This window comes from Glycine soja, chromosome 2 (genome assembly GCF_004193775.1).
Source record: "Glycine soja cultivar W05 chromosome 2, ASM419377v2, whole genome shotgun sequence".
In the NCBI taxonomy this organism is placed as follows: Eukaryota; Viridiplantae; Streptophyta; class Magnoliopsida; order Fabales; family Fabaceae; genus Glycine; species Glycine soja.
The window spans coordinates 41,726,714-41,737,728 of record NC_041003.1 but is presented as its reverse complement, the minus strand read 5'-3'; the positions used below and the strand labels follow the sequence as shown (position 1 = coordinate 41,737,728).

General features: G+C 27.2%; 1 protein-coding gene across 1 annotated transcript; it reads right to left on the bottom strand.

Annotated features, from left to right (window-relative positions):
• Nucleotides 1-635: 635 nt before the first annotated feature.
• On the bottom strand, nucleotides 636-7,578 carry LOC114395102 (protein DMR6-LIKE OXYGENASE 1-like). The gene is made up of 4 exons (XM_028356806.1): nucleotides 7,242-7,578; nucleotides 6,843-7,078; nucleotides 1,811-2,138; nucleotides 636-1,095 (listed from the first exon to the last, which is right to left on the bottom strand). Exons 1-4 carry the CDS (start codon nucleotides 7,455-7,457, stop codon nucleotides 853-855), a joined length of 1,023 nt encoding a protein of 340 aa, XP_028212607.1. The 5' UTR covers nucleotides 7,458-7,578; the 3' UTR covers nucleotides 636-852.
• Between the last annotated feature and the right edge of the window lie 3,437 nt (nucleotides 7,579-11,015).

Sequence of the window (11,015 nt, the reverse complement as noted above, 5' to 3'; positions counted from 1 at the left end):
CCAAAATGAATAAAAGTCCCAAAAGTTACCAAAACCAAAGTGACTGAATCCAAAATTGTGGATTCAGTCAATTTTGATGCAACTTGAGGCAACTAAAAATTGAATAACAGTTGTAGCATAGCCGTCCACTGCAACTGACAACTGATTGCTAGAAGCTGCATTGTAAAATGCATGGTGCTCCACCAACATAATTGACACAAATTAAATGTAGACGAGGATGCATCAATGTGGATGTATAGAAACACATACAAATAACCACATTTTGGAAGCACGTTTTGACCTGCCATTATTCACGTCCTGGATGTGAAAATTGTAAAAGCTACAATTAATAGCGTTTAATTATATATATTCAATTAGTGGGATGCGAAAGCTTGCAAATCTATTTCCAAACACGCTATAAGATAAGAGTATAGATGGAGGTGCTTGCAAGATTGCAATTAATTTTTTTGATACATCGATATTGCCATTTTAAAAGTATGTAAAATAATTCCTTGTAAATCATGTATAGTTAATCGGAACAACTACTCTATTCAAACTTTAAATACTAGGAAAAAATTTATCGTTTATATTGATCTTACAAAGTCGAATAGAATTACTTCCCCTGTGTTCTTAAAAAAAAAACATTTTATTTTTTAAATTAACGTAAACTCCATGACCATTAATTTATTTTCATGAAGTTAATTATTAATTTTCCAAGGCAGATTTGTGCATGCATTTAAAAATTTTCAATTACACATGCGGAAATTACGTTCCAAGTACATCAATATTCAAGCTGAAATTAAATTACATATGAAACACAAGCATGGTTCAGAATTCAGATACAAGAAATGCATGGAGCTTAATTAATTTGATTCAAATGCGAATACGATCCAAGCACGACTTTCCGTCGAGTTCATGGTTTTGCTGAAGCTCGATGTAATCACTGTATTTGATGGCACGGTATGAAGCAGTATTATCATCGCCAACAAGCTCTGGTGCGGGCCCCACAATGGTGTCAAGCTTGGGTCCGTGTGCTGTACCAACGGAAATCCTAGTGGCTTTCGTGTTCGCTACAGCTCGATGAACAACACTCTTGTATTTCCCATTGGTCAGTATCTGAGATAAATATTACAGAATGAATATTCCGATTTGTCTACAAGAAATTTTTACAGCAGACATGACTTTTTAATCCCAAAAATAGTTTTATGATATTTTTTTTGGAAGGCATATATGAACTTGTGATTTATTTATTTACTTAATTACACCTTTAGTTTTGGAAATTTTATCAAAAATGTTAATATGACGATGTAAAAGAGTGTTACGTCAACGTGAATGTATTGACGTGATAATAAAATAGAATATCATTGTCACATTAACATTTTGTTCAATTTTATATTAAATGTTAAGTTAATAGATAAACAGAAATTAAAAGATGAAATTCGTTTGAAAAAAGTAGGAGGATTAAAAGTGTAATTAAATAACTATTGTTCTATATGTTTAAAGACTAGTAGCCATGTTTATATTTTCTGGATATTAATGTATGATTTATGTAGTATTAGTATTTTCTATTTTAAAATTTGGAATAGTTACACTCTAGATGATAAAATATAATTATATCTATCAACTAAAATATCAATAATTAAAAGAGAGTTATTATGGTACCCTTAGAAATCTAAAGATTTTGATACTAGGCCAATAGTTGAATTAGTTTGAGTAAACCAAAAGAGAGATAGTGACCCAGAGAGTTTCTCAGTGACATTACCAACTCTTAAATTTCTTAGGGTAGCATAATAGTAAATTGCATGCAATTCAAGAGTGATTTTTGTTTTACCTCCATGTGATCCCCAGTGTTGATGAGAAAGGAGTTGGGTAAGGGGTGGACAGGAATCCACTTGCCATTATGTTGAATTTGAAGCCCTCCAAGCTCGTTTTGCATTAGGAGGGTCAGAAGCCCATGGTCTGTGTGTGCAGGAAGGCCCATAACAAGCTCAGGGTTAGGACATGGTGGGTAACAGTTGATAACCAGCAACTGGGATCCCAAGTCTAGATTCATCCTTTTATGTATGAAGTTTTCTTCAAGCCCTAAGCTTAGAGATATTCCTTCTAGCAACTCTTCAACCAGTTCCCTGCCCTTGGTAATGTATTCCTCTAAAGTTTGGCTGCAAATTAAGAATAAACGAGTAAAACAATGAATAAAACGATAAATCTATTTTTCTTATGGTTTGGCGGTTAATTTTCATGTATGGCAAACACTAGGGTCTAGGGACAAGTTGTATGGTTTTCTTTTGATGAAGAATATTGCGAATTTGTTCAAAATTTGAAAAAGTTGATGTATTTAAATGAAGTTTTGTACCAAGGATTTTTTTTATGATCTTGAAATTTCTATAACGAATTTAAATAATAAAGTTCTACTAATAGTTTCTTCAATCATATTTTTAACCAAAGCATTTCAGGAATAATACGAAAAACTACTATTATATTTGAATAGATAAAAAGAGATAAAGATGAAATGAAATAAAATAAAATAGTATAAAATATAATGAAATAAAATTTACATTCTATTGTTTGGATAAGTTATGATGGAATAATTTTTTTTCCATCATACTCTTCTTGAATTAGATAAGAATGAAGACATAATAGAATAGGTTACACTATTAATTTTCATTATATTTTTCTCAGCTTATGAATCTAAACAATAGAACATAATATACCATTATTATATTTTATTTTCCCCTTTCATTTTTTTTTTGCCTTTTCCATAGGCATTATTCAAAGACAATCGGAAATTCAAACTTTAGTTCGTCATATTGCAAGAGATTATATGTAAATAATTATTTTAAAAAAAACTTAATCAAACAAACTTTAACACCTTTTTGAAAAACAATAAAATTTACATACTTATAATGAATGACATTGCTAAAAGAGTATAAATTCATATTTGTAAAAAGTTATTTATTTTGTCCAACTATTTTTTTATTTATTTTACCATGATATTAGTACAAATTTTCTCCTATCGAAAGTAGCGATCTTCGTCGGAAATTAGAAATTTGGTAGCCGATTCATTTTGATTTTTTTCTTTTTGTAAAAAATCTCAAGAAATTAAAAAGTAACTATCTTTTCTAAAATAAATTAATCTAAACATCCACTAGAGTGTTAATTTAAGTTTGAAAGGAGGTAATTTGTTCATAGAAAAAGATACCTAAGATCCATCTTATGATTTATAAGTTGTCTTGTAAGGGCCACTAGCTAATTAGAGATGGGTGAAGGATAGAATGATAAATATATAAGATGGCCATGGAGATCATTTGTAAGGATCAAACCTCAGTTTGTTGTTACATTAAACTCATACCAATTTTCTTGAATGTATAACTATACAAGAGTAAAGAGCCACTCAAAAAGGGTTTTTTTTTATTATAACTATTTATTTGTTTTTTTATTTTATTTTGCATAAATAGTTTTGCGGCTGCTTACAGATTGTTTTTTTTTCAACACTTAACAGTACGTAGGAATTTTAGTTTTTTAAATTAAGTCAATTAGTTAAGCGCTGAGGCATAAATTGTGATATATATAGATTTAATTTTTCACAGCAAGTACTATTGCTCTCTCTTCCTCCCATTGCAAGGTTACCATGAAGCTCCCTTAGAGAATTCAGATCTCTCTAGCAACATTCATCTCCATTCTTAACTATCCGTAATTTTTTTCCTCTCTTATTAATTGTGTAATAAAAAATTCAACAATTAGATGTTAGTAACTGGATGGAATCACGTATAATGAAACCCAAACATCTGATGCCATCATTAGTAGGGGAAAACCCTAGTGACCAAACAAAAGTAATAAATTAGAGTTCGTTTATTTCAATTAATATTTGGTACAAAAATACAGTTTTGTTTTGATTTTTTTATAAAATTTATTAAAAGCTACATTTTTTTAATTATTTTACAAAGTTATATTAATATTTGATTAATTTCCAAAGAAATTTATACTTGTAGCTTCCTTTTAAAAACAATCTTTTAATAATTTCAACTAAAAAAATTAACTTCATTAAAAAAATTTAACTACTAAATTATTTTTACACAATTTTAAAATTACCTTTTATAAAATCTTAAAGCATTAGATCTACCCCTGTACTACAAATTAGAGTACACGTACAATTTTAGGGAGTGAGACTCGCTCTTCTCACCTTCTCAAATAGATACTTATAATATTCTTTTTCTTATTTCTTTTGAGGTGCACTTCACATCCTTCACGACTAGTCAAAGTATTTCTCTTTCAACCATTTCAAATTACCCTCATTTAATCATTATCTGAAGAATATCTGATTTTCTTAATAACTTATCCTTATGAAGTTACCAACTTTGTTTTATATCTAAATTGCATTTCAATAGTATTTTAAAGAAATTATTGATAATTAAGATTCATACTAAATAAATATTTTATTGTTTCAAAAACATTATTTATTATAAACTTTATTTTATAAAAAATAAACATTTATCTTATCATCCGTGAAAATAGTAGTTTTCTTTTATCATAAGTTTTTTTTTAGAGGGCTCTTTTATCATAACATCAACCTATTAAAAAGGTAAACACAAACATTTTTACGCATGCATGAACTGTTAACTAAATCTAAAAATGCTATTAAACCATAAAAGAAGAAAGCAAAACTGTAATTTTTGGAAAACGCTAAAAAAATGTTAACCATATAATAATAATAATAATACCAATAATATTAATTTTTTTCATACTATCCTTAATAAAAAATTATTATATATGATAATTTTATTGACTTTTATAATAATCATTTTAAAAATAATATCAATGAATATTCCTATTGATTGACTGTGAAATTTTTTTCCTAATTTACTAAACTTTAAAATAATTGTATCTTAATGCAAAATATTAATAATAAATTATTCTAGTATTAATTATTATTAGAAGTTATCCAACAGTGAGTAAAATCTAAAACAATTTTTTGAAGAAAAAATACTTTAGATGAGATATTGTATATGTTGTACCTTTTTGCTAACATATATAATCATTTTATTAATATATGTGACTTTTTTACTTTATAAAAACTAATAATAAACATTTTTTATAGGTCTAAAACATTAGTTTTAGTTAGTTTATTCTTGATTCTGCTTGACTACTACACCCTCAGGAACATGGAAGCTGTTGCAGAGGATCTGAATCTCAATATTTTAAACTGCAAAAGACCTCAATCCAAAAATAGATTTTTTTTTCTTTAATAAACTCAAAAAATAGAAAAAGAATAGGGTGCCCTAATATAATATGAGTTGGCCCATCGCACACATCCTTGTCTCCCATTAAGGTTAAGGAATTCTCCTCCCCTAATAGTGCTGAACTAAGTGGTGCATGCCGGACATGTATTCGGGACCATTTCTTAAGGATTAGAGCTATCATCAGTGTTGTCTAAATTCCAATATATTTTCCATTGTTTAAATTAAAATTTAACTGCAGACAGCGACGCAACATGCCACAAAACTTTTAAAATGTCTTTTTTTGGAGTGTTGCCATTTCCACTAAAGCTGGTTCGCCAATGGAAAGTTGCTAGAGAGGAGGTGAGGTCATTATTATCATGTGGGTGCAGCTTCGTCATTTTCACTACCCAACAACAAGAGAGAGAAATATATGTTTGGTCATCATGTAGACCATGGAAAAATTTTAAGATTAGGATCATCATCTAGCGTGATGTGTAAAAGATGATGTATAAGTATACAAAAGTGAAATGTCGTCTCACCTGCTTCATAAATTCCTTATCGGGAGATGAGGGTATTTTTTCCCTTTTCTTTTCTGAATTTCAGATTAGAACAATGTGTAAAACTCAACTAAAGGTTGGTCCAATAACGAAAGATCAATATATAGAGTAATTTGCTAGAGATCTCAAGTTTTAATTATACACAAAAAAAATGCAAATTTAGCATAAAATAAACTGGAAAGAGAAGTGTTCTTTAACATATTTTTCTATTGATTAAAATTTATTCAAAAAACTATAAAATTAGGAGAAAGATTCATTAAATTTATGACAAGTGATATTTACCAAATTTTTCATTTTTAAAATAAATTTAAACTAACCGTAGAAAATGTATTTAAAAGAATGTAGTATATGTATAGTAAGGCAAGATAAATATTTATCCAGAGCCAAAGAGTGCAAGAAGCACTATGTTTTGGTAGGAAGATTAAGGTATAGGTCGTCGGAGAGTAGTCATGGTTCTTTCTTGCCGTCGACTATTTTTTTTGGGTCTGATTATACATTAAGGTAGAGCATATGTTGGGGTTTTTATTATACTAAAATTTCAACAACCCACCAAAGAAAAGAAAAGAAACCCCGTCTACATTAGATTAAAACAACAAAAAAGAAATAAAGTCGCCCAAAATACTAATAACATGTGAAACTCAAGGTTTTAAATTGTAAAACTGCAATTCTGCAAAGTTTCTCAATATTTTTTTTTTTACATTATATAGAATTGCAAACAAATATTTGCAAACACTATGTGATTAAAATCCTCAAAACTTTGATGTTATGATTGTAAATTGCAATTATAAAGTTTTGGACTATATAACTTATTAAAATCTTCTAAAAAAACTTATTAAAATCTAGGTGATACTCATATAAGCTAGCTCTCACTTATATATAAGTTAATTAAGCTTTATTTGGGACAACACCGGCCAGCTACACGGCTCAAAAGGTTGAAAAATAATAATGAATTATTATTGATATACACTCACTTTTTATTTTATTTAATTTTTATGGTACTTTTCTCTTTCTCTTTCTATTTTCCAAGAATGATATAGGACAAAGTATAAAAAAAAAAAAAAAAAAAAAGAGAGAGTGAGGTGAATGGTACCTAAAACCAGGAGGCTTGGAAGGAGCATTAAAGTGAGGGTGAACATGACATTTGAGATAATCTCTCCAGAAAAGGGTCTTGTCCACCGTGACATTGAAGCTTGTCCCATATCTTATTGGATCAAATAGGTTCCTTCCTGCGTGCTCCATTTTTTCTTTCTCAGTCAGATCAAAAAAGCCCTGGCTTGTCCTAATCACCTCATCCCTTAGTATCTCCGACACACCGTGATTGATTAGCTACATAAAGTATACTCCCAAATTAACGAGACAACAAAACTTACATACATGCATGAGGAAGGAATTAAACTCCAATATGCACCTGGAGATCGAAGTTGACGAAAGTATATAATAAAAAACAAAAATGCATAATATAAAGTTTGAGGTTAAATAATATTTATACCATAAAGAAACCCCAATCGCGGCAAGCATCTCCTAGTTGTTTGATTGCCTTGGAGCGTACACTGGGATTAGAAGAGGTGAGTTGGGAAAAATCAATGGTTGGAATATTATCTGTTTCATAATTCAATATAGAATCTTCGGGATTTTCAAGGCAAATGTAGTTGGAGGGAACAGAACTCAGACACTTAGATTCAACTAACTCCTTAACGCTAGACATCTTTGAATATTTTTCTCTGGAGGTGGTTCTATTCTTTCTGGGTTTGGGTGGCAGAACTGATCGAGCAAGTTGATTAAAACATATAACTTTGTATGTATATGCTATGCAGCCGATTTTAGTATGGTGCGCGGGGCCATATATAGACAAAGAAAAGGAGCTTTATTAATTAGTAATTATATATGAAATAGATTCACATTTATCTTATGGTGCCCGTGGCTGTATATGCTATGTAGTCAAAGAAAATGAACTTTAATACTAAGTTAATTAAATACATGTGGGGTAAATTAATTCGTAAGTGGGCATGGTCTATGTCAAATAAAATTTTCAAGGTATTGGGACCTTGTAAGTCGTAACGATTTCAAAGACTGAGACTTCTCACATAAAGAAGAATCTTCATGATAAAAAGACATGCACTGGTAGGATTTTTTAAGTGACCGGTGAGAAATATTTATTAATTTTATTGATGATTAACTTTTAAATTTGAGCTTAAACCCAATTTTGAAAATTAAATGGATGGATGCAAGATTGAATGATAAGGTAGCTATATAATTATGAAAGTTAAAAGTTTATTTAATAAATATAAAGAGTTATATATATATATATATATATATACTAACAATATGAAACAGTTAGTTATATCCTGACTATTTAAATTATTTAAGATGATTATTTTTAAAATTAACAAATTTAACATACATGATAAATTATAATTAGATGATTATATAAAAAAATGTACAATGTAAACGTATAATCATTTTCCTCATATATAAATATCATTTTTAAAATGATTCAAGAAGATATAATAGAAGATGTATTTATACAGTATATAATAGAAAATGTATTTACAAATGACAAATTAAACTTTTTTTTTAAAAAACCAGAGATTATAAATGTAAATCATTAATTTCCCATGTTACTGGGGACATAAATTAACTTATAATAAAGACTGGCGCGCATCTACTTTAACCATAATTTTTTACACACTAATTGAGTTTATTTTAGGGTTTTTATATTGAGTTGAATTTGTTTAGGTTATGAATAAATATAATAGAGTAAAGTATTATTCTATTGAACCAACTATTAGGGGTGCAAATGTGTTAAATCAAGTCGAACATTAACAATTTAGGTTTAATTTGAAAAAAAATTCATGGCTCAAGCTTCACTCATTTCACTAAATAATGAGTCCAACTAAAAGCTTGAGCTTTGCTTATTAAAAAAAAACTTGAGCTTAACTTGTTTAATTAGTCGATTTATAACTTTTTTAGTTTTTATTTTGTTAAGAACATTCTTAATGTTTTTAACCAATTTAGTATTTAACAAAACATTTAATAATATATAATAATCTACTAAAAATATGTATTAAACAAATAATATAATATTATATTTATATAAACGTGTTACTTATGAGCTATTAATGTCAAATTTCCAAAACTCCAACTTAACTTCTTTTCCAAAACCCAAACTTAACTTCTCTACCAATGGGCTATACCACCATGGATAGGTTTGGGAAACTAGCCTGTCATGGGTGGGAAATCAAGTTTCGGTCGAAGGTAGATGTCAAGGAGTCAGAGTAGAGATGGGGTGGCAAAATTTGCTCCACTCTTAGTCTTTTCCCATCTTGTTGTCAAGCCTACCTAAAAAGCTGATTGATGCATGTTTTTTTTCTATTATTGAACAAGCAACATATTAATCAATTTAGTTAGTATTACCTTTATTTAATATAAATAAATAAATTGTCAGTATAAACATTACAAATCTAATTCATTATTACATATGAACTTTAGTAATATTATTTTGTCTAACATTTAATAAAAATTTACTAAAGATTACATATATATGATAGTACGTACATAATATATATATATATATATATATATATATATATATATATATATATATTGTTAAATTTAGGGTTAACGTACAGGAGTTTGTATTATGATTAAAGATTTTTACTATGCCAATTAGTTAAAAAAAATTGTAGGCTGAATTTTTAAAGTAATTATCATATAAGTAAGTAAAAAATTATCATACATAATAATTATGTAATAAGATATAATAGTATAAATTTTTTTATAATATAAATACATTCTAATTAATATTGGTAATTCTATTTTGTATTTATATTATCTACATGAAAGACAATAATTAATAATGTTGAAAAATATTTTTTTTACATTATTAAATATGCCACTACATATAAAAGTACTACTATAATTTAATGATACATAATAAGCGGTGAAAAGTCACGCATATCTACCGACAAAGCACGTAACAATTTCAAACATAATGATATCTCATTGTGTGGTGCTCTATTATCCAATAATGGTACCTTAACGACGTATATGCTGCTAAAAAAATAGTCACACAAAGAATCACACTCATAAACACTTTAGAAATTAAAATATTGTTTCTAGATATGATTATTTTTTTAAAAAAATTAATTTTGCATTAATTTAATTGATATTTTTTGCCCTTTCGTTATGATTAATACTTTTTTTACTCAAACTTCATATCTCAATAATATAAATGTTACAATTAAATATTTTCAGCTTTATTTTGCAATAAATATTAAATTCTTAATTTTTATTCACATGAAAAAAATATAATTAGAAAAAAAAGCTCACTAAAGATGATTAATAAATTTTTTTATAAAGATAGTGATTATCAAAAAAACTAATAGATATTTACACTAATAACATGTTATATCAATAAAGAAAATATTTATTTTTTATTCACGTGATTAAGAATTTGGAGGAGATTTTTGAGATATTGAACGATTTGAAAGGTTCATAAATGTGAAATTTAAGAGCATTTTATAGAAAACGAACTGAAGTTAGAATATTTATTTTATCCGTAGAAATTATATATGGTACTAGGATATTTATAATACTTACACACTTTGTTTAACTAACCAAATTAAATTCATCGTTAATTGAAATTAGAAGAAGAAAGATTTTTTTTTTCTTTTAAATAAAATATAACGTTTTGATCGTTATGTTTGGAGTAAAAGATAGATTGGAATGCTTTAATTTTAAGAATTTGAGAGTGTTAAGAAAGGTAAAACATAGAAAACATGACTATAACCATTTAAAAAATCAAGTAATAAAAATTTGAGAAAAAAAAAAGGAATCAAAATATAAATTACTCACAACAGGAAAATTAAAAGCACATTTAAACTATTTTATCAAGAGAAATAATAAATGGCATTGTGTTAAAATAATAATAGAAGAAAATAAGGTTATATTCTTTCAGTTAAAAATTTAATAATTTATAATTTTTAAAAAAATCTCAAATAATAATTGTTTTGACTCATACAATAAACTATTTAAGATTTTAAAGTCATTGTGTAATGATCGTATAGGGTTAATAATATCAATAATGTATTGAACGGTAATTTAATTTAAAAATAAAAAGCATATATTTTATAAATTAACGATATATTAAATGATATGATAATATATAAAATTTCTAAATTATATATTATTGAGTATTTAAAATTTATAAAAAAATTACGGAGCATTAGTAACAGGTGGAAAAATAAACAGTATTCAAATATCA